This window comes from Megalobrama amblycephala, linkage group LG13 (genome assembly GCF_018812025.1).
Source record: "Megalobrama amblycephala isolate DHTTF-2021 linkage group LG13, ASM1881202v1, whole genome shotgun sequence".
Taxonomy (NCBI): domain Eukaryota; kingdom Metazoa; phylum Chordata; class Actinopteri; order Cypriniformes; family Xenocyprididae; genus Megalobrama; species Megalobrama amblycephala.
The window spans coordinates 9,341,102-9,360,731 of record NC_063056.1 but is presented as its reverse complement, the minus strand read 5'-3'; the positions used below and the strand labels follow the sequence as shown (position 1 = coordinate 9,360,731).

The 19,630-nt window shown below is 36.3% G+C and overlaps 1 protein-coding gene across 2 annotated transcripts in view; it reads left to right on the top strand.

The window, feature by feature from the left end:
* Positions 1-9,077, top strand: part of LOC125242943 (A disintegrin and metalloproteinase with thrombospondin motifs 16) — a 110,831-nt gene extending 101,754 nt beyond the window's left edge. For both annotated transcript variants that reach the window (XM_048152072.1, XM_048152073.1), the window contains exons 19-23: positions 1,772-1,973; positions 2,473-2,670; positions 5,116-5,325; positions 5,436-5,583; positions 7,858-9,077. In XM_048152072.1, the coding sequence (XP_048008029.1) occupies positions 1,772-1,973; positions 2,473-2,670; positions 5,116-5,325; positions 5,436-5,583; positions 7,858-7,973 (874 nt within the window). In that variant the 3' untranslated portion in view covers positions 7,974-9,077. The remainder of the gene's footprint in view (positions 1-1,771; positions 1,974-2,472; positions 2,671-5,115; positions 5,326-5,435; positions 5,584-7,857) is intronic.
* Positions 9,078-19,630: the final 10,553 nt, after the last annotated feature.

Sequence of the window (19,630 nt, the reverse complement as noted above, 5' to 3'; positions counted from 1 at the left end):
AGGAACCGGTGGTTGTAACAACCTGGTGCCAAGTGTATGATAGGCCCCTATTTCTCTATGTACAGAATACTGTATCACACAATGCAAAAGTCAACGTTTAATTTTCAATGTGACTAATAAACCAGTTTTTAACATTATCTTCTTGACCAGTTCTGTTATTGTAAACTAAACCTAAACTATACTTAATAATTAATATTTGAAATAGCAATTGAATTAAATTAAATTAATTGCATTTAAGAGAAAAGGCTAATAAAAATGACAAAAGCACATAACAAAATTACTAAAACTTAAAATAAATTATAATGAAAATATAAAAGTAAAAGCTAGCTGAAAATATTAAAAAATATTATGATAGCATAAATAATACTAAAGTAACACTGTTCTTGACTCATGTGAATGGCCTAATAAAAGTTTAGATGTTTTTATTCAGAATGAAAATTAAGTACAGAAAGAATTTTGATGATGCAGCAGTACCTTTTTGAACTTGAATATCTGTATACTTGTAATTTTTAATAATAAATTTAAATTAAATGTAATTTCTAATGATACATTTGTGATGTTTTATGCTTTCTATAATATATATATATATATATATAATAAGTAAATATATCAAATAGGATGGAATAAAACATCACAGAATTATCAGAAAAATAAAGAAAACTTTTATTTCAATCATATTAAGTGACTAATATGATTTACTGTATCTTTAAAAAAAATTCGAATATTTGAGGACATAAAAATGCAACACAGGCTCATTGGAAAAAACGTACCTGTGTCAACATTTTTGCAAAATGCAAAATACGTACCAATACGTACATATCATTGCAGTTTCTAACAGAAATGAACACTAGAGGCAGTAAAACAGCAAGCACTTTTAATCATTTTCACACACAATTATGATTACAGGGTCAAATTATGGATTAATAAAGACGTGGCTCCTTGCACAATAATGTTTTGACCTCAAAACACTTTTTACCATAATACATGATTTGTAAACGAATATATTTTGTAGTTTGCATCACTTACCCAGCTTCAGATGTTCAGTTTTACTGACGTAACAAGCTTGCTCGGTAGCTCAGCTTTTACAGAATTGTACTCATGATGCAAAGAGCTAGGGTACGAATCAATTCAGAACTCCAACATAATAAAACGTTGCCATATTCAGGTTCATCTGTTCTGGAAAAAACGAAACACACTTTTAGCACCACTCACTGGACATTTCACTTTGAAACTGTCGCAAATCATGCACAACGCAAAAATGTTGACACAGCTACGTTTTTCCAATGAGCCAGGGCTGTAAAATGTATTACATAGCAAAAATTTCCCAGAATATGGTTTCAAATGATTACGTAGTTCTGGCATGAAACTCTAGATGGCACAGACCGATAGGTCTAACTCATTTGGCAGCGATCATGTCATTATCTACATAGCACAGCTGATTGGTTGTTGTTGCATCATTGGTTGTTGTTGCAACAAATACCGGTAGTGTTTGCTGTTGCAGCACGCTTTCAGGAATCCCTCCACCTTCCCCAGATCCACCTGTACAGATCTGCTACGGGGGTTAATTCATGTATGTTACATGTGCAACAGCAGCAGCATGTAGTACACTAGTACTTCATTGCCTTAGCCTCATTGGAAAAGGAATGCTCTGGGAAAGCTTGGGTTGAACTCAGCACATGTGATAAATATTAGTGATTCTTTGTATCGACAAATAACTCTTTCAGGATGTAAAGAACTTATAAAAATATCTGTGTGCTGTTGTGTACCACAGCTGGAGTGTGGAGGACTGGGGCGTGTGCAGCCGCAGCTGTGGATCTGGAGAGCAAATCAGACTGGTGCGCTGCCTTCGGAAAACAAGCCCAGATCAGGTGGACACAGTGTCTGACGACCAGTGTGCACAACCGCCGCCATCTCGCAGGCAGACCTGCAACACGCACACCTGCCCACCGGTCTGGAGCACTGGACCCTGGTCTCAGTCAGTGATCAATCACACAGATCCGTGACAATCAACAATGCATCACATGTCTACATAGGCAAATACCTTCCTATTTAAAGGCGCAGTATGTACGTTTCGCAGCTAGAGGCAAAAACAACAACAATGGCGTAGCTTGATGGTGCTGTGAATGAGCGCGGAATCATGGGAGTTGTCGTCTTCACCTCCACAGCTGATGCGACTCAAGCAAAATCATGTTTATGTTCATTTCCCTCATTTAAAAGTTTTACACATGAGGAAATTTACACATTTTCAGAGTTTTAGATGAAAGATTCCTATCAGTAGCCTAATAAAAAACAGAAAAGTGGGTTAAGGGTCAACACTGTGAATAGTGCATTTTATCAATTGCATCCGTAACTGAACATTTTTACTTTGTGTAATGCTGCATCCTGGACAGAAGAATATAATTAAACAATGAATAAGTGCACCTTTAACTTCACAGAGGAACATTGTCTTATATTATGGCTTGATCTTTTTCCCAGTGTTCTCGTAAATGTGGGAAGGGAGTGATGAAGAGAGCGGTGGCATGTGTAAGCAGTGACTCCAGTTCTTACATCCGCGTGCTGCCGGACGCTTCCTGTGCCGCTCAGCCCAAACCCAGCAGCCAAGAAACCTGCATGATCAAACGCTGCCACAAGCAGCGCAAGGCCCAGTGGTTCGTCTCCACCTGGCAACCGGTAAAACCCTCAGCAGAATACTTGCACTGCATTGTGATAGAGTGGAGCGATGTGGAGTAGTGATAAAGCCTTTTAAATTAAAGCCATTTTAATTTAATTAACATGTATCATTGTTTAAATTTGTATTAAACACAATTTTGGAGTGCTCTTTTGACCCACTGAAGTAGGACTTAAAGGATTAGTTCACTTTCAAAAAAAAAATTCCTGATAATTTACTCACTCCCATGTCATCCAAGATAATCATGTCTTTCTTTCTTCAGTCGAAAAGAAATTAAGGTTTTTGATGAAAACATTCCTGTATTTTTCTCCATATAGTGGACTTCAATGGCCTCCAAATGGTTGAAGGTCAAAATTACAGTTTCAGTGCAGCTTCAAAGAGCTTTAAACGATACCAGACGAGGAATAAGGGTCTTATCTAGCGAAACGATCGATCATTTTCAAAGAAAATACAAATGCATATGCTTTATATAAACAAATGATCGCCTTGCACGTGCTTCCGCCAAAACCGCACTTCCGTACTCTTCAAAAAGCTTACGCTGTATGTCCTACGCCTTCCCTATTCTACTTACAGAAAAAACAGAACTAGCGCTGCGTTCTTTCCATAAGTTGAATAAAGAAGGCGTAGGACATACAGCGTAAGCTTTTTGAAGAATACAAAAGTACGGTTTTGGTGGAAGCACTTGGAAGGCGATCATTTGTTTATATAAAGCATATACACTACCGCTCAAAAGTTTGGGATCGGTAAGATTTTTAATGTTTTTAAAAGAAGTTTCGTCTGCTCACCAAGGGTGCATTTACTTAATTAAAAATACAGTAAAAACAGTAATATTGTGAAATATTATTACAATTTAAAATGACTGTTTTCTATTTGAATATATTTCACAAAGTAATTTATTCCTGTGATCAAAGCTGAATTTTCAGTATCATTACCCCAGTCTTCAGTGTCACATGATCCTTCAGAAATCATTCTAATATGCTGATCTGCTGCTCAAGAAACATTTAATGTGTACAATTATACAAAATATTTGTGTACAATATTTTTTTTTTCAGGATTCTTTGATGAATAGAAAGTTCAAAAGAACTGAAATCTAATCTTTTGTAACATTATAAATGTCTTTACTGCCACTTTTGATTGATTTAATGCATCCTTGCTGAATAAAAGTATTCATTTCTTTAATTTCTTTTCAAAAAAATAAAAATAAAAATTCTTACTGACCCCAAACTTTTGAACGGTAGTGTATAATGCTACAGAAGCTTTGTATTTCAGATAAATGCTGTTCTTTTGAACTATAAGTTGAATAGAGTAAAAAAGTTGAATAAAAGTTGAATAAAAAATTTTTTTCAACATTGATAATAATAACAAATATTTCTAATCATCATATTAGAATGATTTCTGAAGGATCATGTGACACTGAAGACTGGAGTAATGATGCTGAAAATTCAGCTTTGCCAACACAGAAATAAATTACTTTGTAAAATATATTTAAATAGAAGTTATTTTAAATTGTAATAATTTTTCATAATATTACTGTTTTTACTGTATTTTTAATTAAATAAATTAAGCCTTGGTGAGCAGACAAAACTTCTTTTAAAAACATTACAAATCTTACCGATCCCAAACTTTTGAGCGGTAGTGTACATTTACATTTTTTTTCGAAAATGACCGATCGTTTCGCTAGATAAGACCCTTATTCCTTGTCTGGTATCGTTTAAAGCCTTTTGAAGCTGCACTGAAACTGTCATTTTGACCTTCAACCATTTGGAGGCTATTAAAGTCCATTATATTTCTTTTCAACTGAAGAAAGAAAGACATGAACATATTGGATGACATGGGGGTGAGTAAATTATCAGGAAACATTTTTTTTGAAAGTGAACTAATCCTTTAAGTTCATCTTTATATGTAATTTCCTAATTACTTCTATTGTCTTTGAAATATGGTTAAAGTGTACTGCTACTAATGTCCTGACAAGCATTTATGGTAAACTGAATATACTTTAATGTCAGTTCTATTGAAACGTGAATGCCATGTATTTAAATATATTTGTAATTAGTTACACATTTGTAACATTGAAGGGTAACACTTTATTTTAGTTACACGTTACATGTACTTACTATAGTAATAACAGTAAATTATGCATAATTACATGCAACTAACCCTAAACCAAACCCTAACCCTATAGTAACTGCATGTTGTTAAGTGCACTTAAGTGGCCTTTTATTTCATTAATATTATATTAACTGAAACAAAGTTTTTTTTTTTATATATATATATATATATATATATATATATATATATATATATATATATACTTTTAAGATGTAACAAGTGCACATTCATCTTTTCCACAAAGAAAGGGACAGGTTACTGCCTCAGTCTCTTTCATAATGCACAGATGTGTGTTTGGTTTGAATGAGGGCTGTGATATTCTCTCTTTCTCTCTTCAGTGTTCAGTGTCATGTGGAAAGGGGCTTCAGCTGCGTGTTGTAAAGTGCACAGAGAAGGATGTAGCGGGAAAATATAGAGAACTGTCACCCAAAAAGTGTCAGCATGTGCCCAAACCCTCCATGGAGCTCCAGAGAACCTGTGTCCTGCCAGACTGTCCCGTCCTCTCTCCTCACAGCAGACCAGACTGGTACTCCTCACCGTGGTCTCAGGCAGGTCTTCCCTCATCCTACACCCGTCTAACACCACCCATCATGAGCTCAGAAAGTGTAGGAAGCTTGATTTTGATCTTTGCATGATGTGTTGTGTCTTTTATCTGCAGTGTACGGTGTCGTGTGGCGGAGGGGTTCAGGTGCGCTCAGTGCAGTGTCTCGTTCATGGGCGTCCCTCTTCTGGGTGTGTCCTGCAGATGAAGCCAGTGATGTCTCAGGCCTGTAACACTGCGTTCTGCCCCCAGCAAGAGAAGACAGGTCTGTCATGAGCTGTGATATTACTTCACCGTGTACTAATGTGCTTCATTGAAAATATTTATGTAACACATATTCTTTTGAGGAAAAAGAAGTTTAAAAAAAATAGGGCTGTCGATTTAACGTGTTAATTTGATTAATTAGTTACAGTGAAAAATAACGCGTTAAAATTATTAACGCAATTAACGCACCCGCCCGCCCCTGACCTATGTAGGTCATCTGACATTTCATACAGTTGAGTGATGACAAATGTGAAGCACGTGATATAGCCTAAATAATGCAGTTAGAATGATATCTGGTCAAAAATGCCCCTGTATGAGTTTGTCTCATATTTATATCATATGATATAGTTAAGCAATATCACACCAGTAATGAGCGCAATATCACACGAGTGCTGTTTTTGTCCCAAATAGCACGAGTGCAAATGTGATATTGATTGACAACAGTTCAATAAATCAGAAGTTAATATTGTGTTATATTTAGACATAATATTGTCTGCTTTTGCTCAATGTTGCCAATGAAAATATTCCATATAAAGCCAGAGCAGAACTGTTGTGCTTCTCTGAGCATCACACAGCGGTTTCGTTTAGTTTCTGAAGGAATCCGTGTTTTGAGTGAATCAGTCGGGTGAATCAATGATTCAATGGCCCATCGATAAAGAGCGCCATTTACTTCATTCCTGAATGAATCACCTGTATGAACGAATCGAATGAATGAATGACTCAATGACTCACTCATTAAGACATTTACCGCCACCTACTGGCAGTTTTAGATTCTTTTTTAAGGTATCACTTCATAAAAAAAAAATCATATTTCCATATTAATAATAATAATAAAATTAAGGGATAGTTTGCCCAAAAATGAAAATTCCGTCATTTACTCATCATGCTGAATCAAATAAAATATTTCTTTCTAAAGCTACTTTTTGTAATGTCTCTTTGATGAGACAGATGAGATGTAATTTCTCAGCCAAATTTGACATGCGATTAAATTGCGATTAATTAGATTAATTAATCGCCACATTGTGCAATTAATTAGATTAAAAAAATGTATTGCTTGACAGCCCTAATATATATATAATTATACAAATAAAAGCTAATTTACAATATTAATAAATAGTATATCAATAAAATGACGCTTTTGCACATACGTATTTGTTAGGTCTTATTTGTTGACAAATTAATTATATTAATTAATGAATATAAAACCCTTTATGCTGGGTTTGTGTTAGTTTCATTTCATTTTCTATTTGGAAAGAAATAACGACAAAGAAAAAGACATCTTGGTATTTTGAAGGGTTAGTTCACCCAAAAATGAAAGTTCTGTCATCATTTACTCACCCTTGTGGCGTTCCAAATCCATAAGACTTTCATTACTTTTCATCTCAAGATATTTTTAATGAAATCTGAGAGATTTAATGGCAATAACTACCACTTTGACGCTTCAAAAAGTTCATAAAGAGATCGTAAAACTAATCCATATGAATTGAGTGGTGTAGTCAAACTTTTCTGAAGAGACTTGATCACTTTATATGATGAACAGATTGAATTTAGACTTTTATTGATATAAACATTCATCAACTCTTATCAGTTGCGGTAAACAGAAGCTAAAGCATGTTTGCTTGATGTGCGATAACCAACGCAGCACGTTTGAGCTTTTGCAGAGTTTGTTCTTTGCATCAAGCAGGTTCCATTGAACTTCTGTTTATGTTCGCTGATCAATGTTTATATGTGAATAAAAGCCTAAAGTCAATCTGTTCATCATATAAAGCGATCGAGTCTCTTCAGAAAATTTGGACTAAACCGCTCAATTCATATGGATTCGTTTTACGATCTCTTTATGAACTTCTTTATGAAGTGGTAGTTGCATAGACTGTCAATGGAGGGACAGAAATCTCTCAGATTTCATTAAAAATATCTTCATTTGTGTTTTGAAGATGAATGAAAGTCTTATGGGTTTGGAGCAACATGTGGGTGAGTAAATGATGACAGTTTTTGGATGAAATAACTCTTTAACAAAGGAAAACATGATTTGACTCGATATCTCCTTATTCCATGCATGGTTTACAATTTGGTTTTCATCAGATCGGTCGGAACATCTTTTCCTTTCACGTTATTCCTTTTCAAACAGAAAATGAAATTGTACACAAACCATGTGTACATGGTTTGTACACATGGTTCTGTCTATTCTGTCTACATTTTAAAGTATTTGATGCATTATTAGGTTCCATAAGACATGTATCCTGTTACATTATAACATCATTGTTTTCCTGTGCAGATGCGATCTGTAAAGATCATTTCAACTGGTGCTATCTGGTGCCGCAGCACGGCGTTTGCAACCACAAGTTCTATGGGAAGCAATGCTGCAAGTCCTGCTCACACACAAACCCGTGAGAACTTCTGCTCTAGATGTTTGACCGTGACCTTCCGAGCCCTCGCAGGAGCAGAGCGATGCCCGCTCTAGTGCTGTGTTGAACATAGACCGAACAAAGACATTATTAAGGACTCAAAGTGGCTTGTTTGTCTGGGACTTCAGTGGAGAATGACACGGCCTGCTGATGCCAGCGAGACTGCGTGTGCGTCTGCAGGAAATGACATCATCAACGAAGCCCCCTGGAGGTGATACGTGTCAGTGAGGGTGTGAGGACTCCTTTCATTGTGTTTCACAGAGCTTCAAATGGTCAGGAACAAAAAATATGAGAATGCTTTGCGTCCGGATATAGACTAGACTGAATCCGTGTGTGTCAAAATACATGGACATGTGTTATGTTTTTTCATAATCTCATATGAAACACATAAACGGGCTTAATGCGACTCATATTTGCAGCAGGGAGAATATGGCGTCATGTAGTAGAGCTACATTCATTTTTGGTGCTATATGTTGATATTAATGGCAGCCGAGCAGCTGACACATTATAGAGGTTTTAAATTAACATGACAACGAATTAGCGCTTTTGTATGATTGATATTAATTTTCTTATTTATTAACAATACTGCAATATACCAGAATGATATTCTGCTGTAATATTCTGTTATACAGCTTTTATTTTCCTGTTTAACTTTGGGTATAGTTGCACAGTTGGTATTTTTTTTTTTTTTGTATCGTGCTTTCACAGTACTGTTCCGTATTTGGGTTTTATTATTTTCACGGAAAACAAAATGCAAATGAAACTAACGGGCATGAGTTTAATGAACTGTAAGAAGTGTCACGTTTAACAAAGTCAGCTCTCTTCGTTTTTAGCAGCCACACGACTGCCAAGAACTCTAAATCTGTCTTTGGTCTGATGAAGAGAAATGCACATGAAAGGCTCCGGCATCTCGCATATGGGTTTTTGCATCGCACAAATGACTTCCATCATTTACAGTATTTGCATTTGTTGTACAACAGCAGTAGATGAATGTAATTGCTCATCCACGATGAATGTTATTCTGAAGAGTGGACAGAGGATTTATTATAAATGGCAGTTCTTATTAAACGTAACGCGTGTCATATTGCCATCACGTTAGAGGCTGTGTTGTCTTTCTCTCTTGGCCGTAGGAAGCAGATATGTAGATCGCTCGTGATCCGGCTTCGCTAACGCTGACTCAGAGCTTTTTTCTTGTTCTTCATATGCGCTATTGTTTCCAGATGGAGTCAGACGAGGCCACTGGAGCGCGTTCAGGAACTAATATGACTTGTGAGCTTTTCACCGACTTTTAACGCACAGCTCTGTGAAGACTTTAGCAGAAAACACATACATCACTTCGTGTTATTAATGTCTCAAGACGTTCTGTAAGACTTAAACCATGTTTTCATCTTTTGAAAGTTTAGATGAATTTTCAGAATATGGAGCTGCCGAGGCAAGAACAACTGCTGCTATCGCTCAAGAGCGGGGCTAGTGATCGGCACAAACCATTAACACCTATTGGACCTATAAAACCACACCGTTTGTGATACAGACATGAGGTGTGCTGTTACTTTTCAAAGCATTCTGAATGATTAAAGTGATTGCAAAAAACATCTATTTAATCTCCATTTAAACCTCAGTTTACTTAAGTATTGTTAAATAAGTACAATTTAACCACAAGGAACAACTTTCATGATTCCTGTTCAGAAATCTTTCTCATTTGATGCACTCAAAACCCCCTAGAGCTCAGTGGTTAAAGGTTTAGTTCACCCGTCATTTATTACTTACCCTCATGCCGTTCCACACCCGTAAGACCTTTGTTAATCTTTGGAACACAAATTAAGATATTTTTGATGAAATCCGATGGCTCCGTGAGGCCTGCATACATAGGGAGCGATGACATTTCCTCTCTCAAGATCCATAAATGTACTAAAAACACATCTAAATCAGTTCATGTGAGTACAGTGGTTCAATATTAATATTATAAAGCAATGAGAATATTTTTGGTGCGCCAAAAAAATAAAAAAATAAATAACGACTTATTTAGGGATGGCCGATTTCAAAACACTGCTTCAGGAAGCATCAGAGCACAAATGAATCAGTGTGTCGAATCATGATTCAGATCGCGTGTCAAACTGCCCACGGCTGAAATCACGTGACTTTGGCGCTCCGAAAATATTCTTGTCACTTTATAATATTAATATTGAACCACTGTACTCACATGAACCGATTTAAATATGTTTTTAGTACCTTTATGGATCTTGAGAGAGGAAATGTCATTGCTCCCTATGGAGGACTCACGGAGCCATCGGATTTCAACTAAAATATCTTAATTTGTGTTCCGAAGATTAACGAAGGTCTTACGGGTGTGGAACGGCATGAGGGTAAGTAATAAATGACAGAATTTTCATTTTTGGGTGAACTAAGCCTTTAAGGTGACTTAAATTATTTTAAATAAGACAAAAAGAGCTTTAAAATGATCTAAAACAACAAAAAAATCTATATATTATTTCAATTCACCCATCAACTAATGTTTGTTTGCTTTGAGGAGCCAGGATTCCCAGTCTTAAAACCTGTATTTATGAGGAAGCCTCATTTTAAAAGTGTTGGAAAAGTCTAAAAAGTCATGGCTGTTATTATGAAGAAGATACACTTTTCTCTTTATAACAAGCTTAAAATGTGATTGAGTGGAAACATCAAATTCATTTATTAAAAAAAAAAAGCAGGATCACTGAAAAAAAACGTTCAGTTCTTAAATCTTGTGGAATCTTTTCTCTCTTTTTTTTTCATTTACATAAACTGGGAGTGTTATATACCAATTCACAAAACTAACGCAATGCATAACTGATAGCTAAAAAATCTTGCTAATTACTCATAAAGCCCTGAATGGTTTAGCTCCTCAGTATTTGAGCGAGCTCTTATCGCATTATAGTCCTTCACGTCCACTGTGATCTCAAAATTCTGGCCGGTTGATATACCTAGAATAACAAAACTGTGGGCGGTAGATGCTTTTCTTATTTAGTGCCAAACTCTGGAACAGTCTTCCTAGCATTGTACAGGAGGCAGACACACTCTGTCAGTTTCAATCTAGATTAAAGATCCATCTTTTTATCCTGGCATACACATAACAAACTTCAATCATTTCAAATCCCTTAAAGGATTGTAAGGCTGCATAAATTAGGTCATTCGGAAACAGGAAAACTTCCCATAACATCTGATTTACTTGTTATATCGTAAGGGGAATGGAATCTACGCTACTATTAGAGGTTACTGTAGTCAGTCGGATCCGGTCCGTATCCAGACCAGATGATGGACGTGCACCCAGAGACATTCACAACTGTCCTGAATGTCAGCAGAGACCATGACAACTAGATGAGCCCCATGTGAAGACCTTGTCGACTAGAGGGCCAGATCCTCAGTGAAGACCCTATGGCCAGCTTCAACTTGAAATGAAATTATACTTTAAATATTAAACTAAAACCACCACTAGGTGGAAGCAAGTCACTGTCTTAATCATCTTTAACCAATTCAAACGGCTGATTCATTCAGGAATGAAGCAAGTGACTAGCTGTTTCTCAATATGCGTTTTTAAGTGGTATTGCGTCCTTGTGTTTTTGCTCTACGTCATAATCAACCATCGAATTTCAATTCCAATGCTTAAGAACGCAAGAACAGAGGATGCATGAAAGTACCCAGATGTGTTCTTGATATCGAGGATGCATTGAATGCAGACTTGAGAGAATCGAACAGTTAAAAATCCCAGAAGACGCTGCGGGCGGTCGATGTTAGTTCACCCAAAAATTAAAATAATGTCATTTATTACTCACCCTCATGTTGTTCTACACCCGTAAGACCTTCGTTCATCTTCGGAACACAAATTGAGATATTGTTGATGAAAACCGATGGCTCAGTGAGGCCTCCATTGCCAGCAATGTTACTGCACCTCTCAAGATCCATAAAGGTAAAAACATATTTGAAACAGTTCATGTGACTTCAGTGGTTCTATCTTAATATTATAAAGCGACGAGAATACTTTTTGTGTGGCAAAAAAACAACAACTAAATAACAACTTTTCAACAATATCTATATGGGCCGAGTTCAAAACACTGCTTCAGAGCTTTACAAATCAAATCAGTGAATCGGAGTGCCAAAGTCACATGATTTCAGATCCGAAGATCCGAATCACTGATTCGAAACAAAAGATTCATAAAGCTCAGAAGCTTTAAAATCGGCCCAAATAGATATTGTTGAAAATTGTTTTGGTTTTTTTTGTTTGTTTTTTTGTTTTGTGGCGCACAAAAAGTATTCTTATCGCTTTATAATAACCCTTTAAAGTTTTCATTCTCACTTATGAGATTCCCGCTACATGCTCGCAAATACGTGACGGCTCGTGAAAGTAAACATTTGTTCGTGTGTTTTGCTTAATTTAAAAAAAAAATGATAACCTGAAGAAAGCCTGCAGTGTTTTTATTGGCGTATATCAAAATAATCTTAACATTAACAAAGCAACAGATATAAAATTTTATGAAAACAATATCAATAATAACATGATGGAAGTATTTTAATTGGTTATTACATTTGTTTGTGATGTTATGTTGCATTTATCGTGCATTAGCCGCTACTTATTATATGCTGGGACGGTCAGTTGAGCAACAAGATCGCAGCGCATCTCAATTCTCACAAGGATGTGTTCTGTGTTCTCGCGTCCTTCCGAGTTCATTCTTTCAAGGTTGCCTGGCTAGACCGGACTCCACAAGAACGCAAGTCCGTTCTCTGTGTTCTTGGAATTGAGAAACAGCCACTGTCTTTATGAATCAGTCATTGAATCATTGACTTACCCAATTCATTAAAAAACACTGTGTTGATTGGAGATGCACAACGGGTTTGCTGTGACTCTGTTTACAACTATTTTTGTTGGTGGAATAGAGCAAAAACTGTCGATATTGACCATATTGTGTCTAAAATGTATTAGCTATTATTTATTCCATTGGATAAAGTATAAAATAGTGATGATCTTAGAAAGAGGACAAATGAGCTCAAGGATGCACCGGTAAGCAGACGTGGTCATTTCTAAACGGCACCGTCCGACCTAAATTGCATACCATATATACGCTTGATAAGAGAGAAAGATGAGCTCAGAGAACAATTCATCCATGAGAATCAGATCCAGAACTAGAAATGAACAAGCTTACATGACAATCTCACAAACAACACAACAGTACAGAGAGAGTGACATAGGAGGAAGTGAATGAGAAACAGAAAGCTGATTTATGGCTGGTCAGCTGTGTTAGTGTGATGTGCTCATTTGGTTCTGCATGTGTTCTTGGTCCTGGTGAAGATGATCTCACCAGTCTTTTTGAATCCGTCATCAGACACGGACGATGCCATATTAGTTCAATCCTGTGGATGTGTTTCCACTGTGCATTACATTAGCATGGAACTAAACAACAACATATGGATTTGGAAGAACATTCCAGACTAACATAGTGACTTATTCCTAAGATGGCACTGATATTTAATTTTGCCATGTTTTTGATTTTCCTAAAATTGGATCAGTATCCTTTGTTGGTCTAGGAACAACATTTGCATCAATTAGATTGTAAAGGTTAAGGTTAAGGTCGACGCTTAATTAAGGTTCTTATCAGCCTGTCATTTCCCTGTGATTTTAGGGTTAGGGTCAGGGTTAGTTGACCCAGCCTCTCTGCTTCCCACTGTCCACTGCCATTCAAACATATACTGACACACAAATGTTACCCATTTTAAATAAAGGCAAGGCTTTAAAGCCTTTTTTTTTAAAGGTTTTTTTTTTTTTTTTCTTTTTTTTGCAATTGTTGTTGGTGGAAAAGCTTTACCTTTAACAACTAAAAAAACAACTGGCAAATCTTCTTCCTTCATACATCTGTGATGGAAAGACAATCCTTCACCATATTTTACTATGTTTACAGTCCCATGTTTCTATTATCCAATTAGAGAGTGATGATGAACACTGTTATTGTTATACTCTGGGCTCAGATGTTTTAAGAGGGGACAGGGGAGTAAATTGGTACTATTTTGCATTTGTACCTTTTAATGCATGCTCTGTTCTTATTTTACACCTTTAATTAACATCTTAGATGCCATACCCGGTTTTTCATTCCTGTTTTGATCGTGGTGTTTGATTCTCTATCACAACATCACAGTGTCTTTAATTCTGTTCTAAATATTCCTCTTATAATTGCACTGCATTACATCATCAGAGGCTTGCAGGAGCACCACAGGGGCTGAAAGGGATCAGAAACACACACACACACACACACACACACACACACACACACACACACACACTGGGTTTCCATGTTTTATGGGTACATTCTATAGACATAATGATTTATATACTGTACAAACTGTATATTCTATCCCCTAACCCTAAACCTACCATCACAGAAAATGTTTTGCATTTTTACATTTAAAAAACAAAATAAAACATCACTTAGTATGATTTATAAGCTGTTTTCCTCATTGGGACTAAGCAATATCCCCACAATGACTAGGATTTCAGATATTGCCATCTTTGTGAGGACATCTTGTCCAAATAACATAGGATATACCTGACAGTGTTGGGGAATGTTACTTTTAAAGGTGCCATAGAACGTCTTTTTAAAAGATGTAATATAGGTCTAAGGTGTCCCCTGAATGTGTCTGTGAAGTTTCAGCTCAAAAGCTTTTATTAATTTTTTTAACTGCCTATTTTGGGGCATCATTAAATATGCGCCGATGCAGGCTGCAGCCCCTTTAAATTCTTGTGCTCCCCGCCCCCCGAGCTTGCGACTGCCTTAAACAGCATAAACAAAGTTCACACAGCTAATATGACGATCAAAATGGATCTTTACAAAGTGTTCGTCATGCAGCATGTCTAATCGCGTAAGTATGGTATTTATTTGGATGTTTACATTTGATTCTGAATGAGTTTGATAGTGCTCCGTGGCTAAAGCTAACATTACACACTGTTGGAGAGATTTATAAAGAATGAAGTTGTGTTTATGAATTATACAGACTGCAAGTGTTTAAAAAATGAAAATAACGACAGTCTTGTCTCCGTGAATACAGTAATAAACGATGGTAACTTTAATCACATTTAACAGTAAATTAGCAACATGCTAACGAAACATTTAGAAAGACAATTTACAAATATCACTAAAAATATCATGATATCATGGATCATGTCAGTTATTGTTGCTCCATCTGCCATTTTTCGCTATTGTTCTTGCTTGCTTACCTAGTCTGATGATTCATCTGTGCACAGATCCAGACGTTAATACTGGCTGCCCTTGTCTAATGCATTGATCATGGGCTGGCATATGCAAATATTGGGGGCGTACATATTAATGATGGGGTTGTAAATGTAAAGGCCCTTTCACACCAAAGAGAAATGAATAAGCCTCAGGCTGAAGGAAATGCAAATTCACGCCTGTACGGTAGAGGGCACAGCTCAAACAAACAAGCCTTTCGGCTGTGCTGCCATTCTGGAATACAGAAGAATAGGACACAGGAGAAGAAGTAAATGAGTAAATGTATGCTCACATTTAGTAGAACTAGTTCAGAATAACCATAATTTTTATACAGCGCACACAACGCCTTACTGCACTTACTCCTAATTTCTCTCAACATGGGGACAAGAGAGGTGTACCCAGCACTAATACCTGAAACACACACACACACACACACACACATACATACAATTATAGCCTACTCACACACAGAGACACTCGTTACATATGGAAAGATTTATCCAGGTAACGGTGCTCTGAGAGCTGCAAGTGCTGGCATTGGAGGTTCATGTGTGCACATGCTCTGTGAAGAGGATATTAATATTAATCAAACACATACTAACAACAAAAAGAGGAAACGACTCACAGCTGTTCATTTATTCTTTGATTTACTTGAATAATCACATGAAAAAAAACTACCTTTATAAATAAAGTGTTGTGTCCAAATCAATATATATAATTCAATTCAATTTCAATTCACATTTATTTCTATAGCGCTTTTCACGATACATATTGTTTCAAAGCAGCTTTACAGAGAATGCATGTCAACATTGCAATTTAAAGAATGCAGTTAGCTAATAATGTAATAATTTAGGCAATTAATTTACAATCACTGTTAGCAGTTTAATTGAAGGTAGAAGCAATGAGTTCCTGGAAATAATCAATTACATATTAACAATAATTAGGATATATGGAATATATATTGAGAATCATGGCACATCACTGGTATTGGTATCCACTACTGAAATGTTGGTAGGCCTATTGTGACAATACTAACTAAGCCATGTCTTGCATGTAAATCATGTAGTAAACAGTTAGAATTATAATAGAATTCTGTGTGCAGGTATAGACCAATGATACTTTTGTAAGTCCTTGTGAACTGCTTGTTTGTTTCAATGATAACACAAGACGTCTGCTGCCCTCGTGTGACTGTCAGAGGAAATGCAGCATACGCTCCACTGGTCAGGTCAATAAAAGAGTGCAAATAGTCATACTCAAATACACTGTAAATACTGTAATATAATCCCAATATAATAGCATAAGCATTTGAATTTTTGACTTATTTTTTTCTGGAAAATGTGTATTGGCTTTATGTTATGTGATTGATTTTTAAACTGCATTCACATGCAGTACAAACCGTGTTAAACTCAGAGTGTTAAACTGAGGGGAAGGGTGTCACATTTGGGTCCAAAGAATACAGGAGAGGAAGCAGATCTAAGTGCTAGGAGTACATTTAATAAACAAACACAAATAAATCCAAACTGGGAAACACAGGGAGCATGTAAACGTAGGAAACACCAAACATTGACTGACAAAGCACAAGAGAAACACAAGGCTATATATACACGGGGCAAACAAGCTTAACAAGATAATGAGAAAACAAGACACACCCGAGGAGACTGATCAACGTGAAAAACTACAATGATCTACAAACATGGCACACAAGACAGGAAATGTAACAAAAGTCCAGACAAGCCATGGGGAATATACAGTGGTGGACGAAGTACACAAATCAAGAACTTGAGTAAAAGTACAGATACGTATCCTAAAATATTACTCAAGTGCTCCTTTTCAATTTTACTTGAGTGAAAGTACAAAGTACTTGATTTTTAATGTACATAAGTAAAAAAGTACTGATTAATGAATGTTTATTTTGTAATTTTATATTGGTCACTTATATAATTTAATTTTATATTATATATTTTATACAATCCTATTGCTCAAAATAATTATGAATTGTCAAATAGCCAGCACTAGTCAGTATGGATGGAAGATTAATGGATGCAGATACATAATATGTAATGTGTGTTGACAAACAATATAAAAACAGACGAAATATATAGGGCTAAATACATAACATTTTAAAAAAATTGCTGCAGCAGCGGGAAAGATGAACGTGCATGTGTTATTTTAATTTGTGTTAGAGTTGCACGATTCTGGATAAAATGAGAATCAAGATTTTTATTTGTTTCTTTCAAATAGAAATCATGATTCTACTATGATTCTGAATAGACAACTAAACAAAATTGCGTATAATTATTTGCTAGAGGACAAAATATTAATTGCTGCAGTATAAAAATATTTAATTAATTTTTAAAAATGGGTTTGAATGAATGATTTAATGACTCAACTATTTCACTTGTTTCATTACTGGATGAATCAATGTTTTTGAACAAATCTTTTGAATGAATCATTCAATGTCAAATACATTTTAACAGTCACTTGTCGCCTCCTAGTGGCATAACGATGTAATCGATACAACCGTAGTTTTAGAATGTGATTTGATCTGTTTGAATCGAGATCGCAATCTGTAGACACACTGATGTGGATGTGTCACATTAAAGGGTTAGTTCACCCAAAAATGAAAACTATGTCATTAATGACTCACCCTCATGTCGTTCCAAACCCGTAAGACCTCCGTTCATCTTCACAGTTTAAGATATTTTAGATTTAGTCCGAGAGCTTTCTGTCCCTCCATTGAAAATGTATGTACGGTATACTGTCCATGTCCAGAAAGGTAATAAAAACATCATCAAAGTAGTCCATGTGACATCAGTGGGTTAGTTAGAATTCGTTGAAGCATTGAAAATACATTTTGGTCCAAAAATAACAAAAACTACGACTTTATTCAGCATTGTCTTCTCTTCCGGCTCTGTTGTCAATCCGCGTTCACGACTCCGCAGTGACACTGCTGACGTGTTATCTGGTTCGCCCGAGCTTCGTTTACTAGGGCTGTTCGATTCCGGATTTTTTGGAATCGATTCCGATTCCTGTTTCTGGAATCGAAAAGAATTTGTCACGTCGTGCTTCCTGCGTCAGGTGTAGACAGTAGACACAGTGTAAAGACTAGGAATATGTTCACCATATACATATATGCGGTAGATTTTATTTACATACATACAGGTGCTGGTCATATAATTAGAATATCATCAAAAAGTTAATTTTTTTATTGTAAATTATTTTTAAAAATGAAACTTTCATATATTCTAGATTCCCTATTTGTAAAGTAAAACATTTCAAAAGTTTTTTTTTTTTTTTTTTTTAATTTTGATGATTAGTGCGTACAGCTCATGAAAGTCCAAAATCCAGTATCTCAAAATATTAGTATATTTCCTAAGATCAATCAAAAAATGGATTTGCAAAACAGAAAAGTTCAAGTTCTTTAAAGTATGTTCATTTGTGCACTCAATACTTGGTCGGCAGCACATATTACAGCAAATGACTTGCTCCTAGCACAAATTACAGCATCAGTGAAGTGTGGCATGGAAGTGATCAGCCTGTGGCACTGTTGAGGCACTATTGAGCCTTCAGATCATCTGTATATTGTTGGATCGACTGTTTCTCATCTTTCTCTTGAAAATATCCCATAGATTCAGATCAGGCATGTAGGCTGGCCAATAAAGCACAGTAATATCATGGTCAGCAAACCATTTGGAAGTGGTTTTTGCACTGTGGGCAGGTGCTAAAGTCCTGCTGGAAAAGGAAATCAGCATCTCCATAAAGCTTGTCAGCAGATGGAAGCATAAAGTGCTCCAAAATCTCCTGGAAGATGGCTGCATTGACTTTGCACTTGATAAAACACAATGGACCAACACCAGCAGATGTCACGGCCCCCCAAATCATTACTAACTTCAGAAACGTCACACTAGACTTCAAGCAGCTTGGATTCTGTGCCTCTCCAGTCTTCCTTCAGACTCTGGGACCATGATTTCAACATGAAATGCAAAATTTACTTTTATCTGAAAAGAGGACTTTCGACCACTGTTCACTGTCCAGTTATTTTTCTGCTTAGCCCAGGTAAGATGCTTCTGACGTTGTTTCTGTTTCAGAAGTGGCTTGGTAGTCCTTTTCCTGAAGATGTCTGAGTGTGGTGACTCTTGATGCGCTGACTCCGGCTTCATTCTACTGCTTCATCTGTGAAGCTCTCCCAAGTGTTTGAATCGGCTTTACTTGACCTGTATTCTGAAGCTTGTGGTCATCCCTGTTGCTTGTGCACCTTTGCCTACCCAATTTCTTCCTTCCAGTCAACTTTGCATTTAATATGCTTTGATACATCACTCTGTAAACAGCCACCCCATTCAGTAATGACCTTCTGTGACTTACTCTCTTTGTGGAGGCTGTCAATGATTGTCTCCTG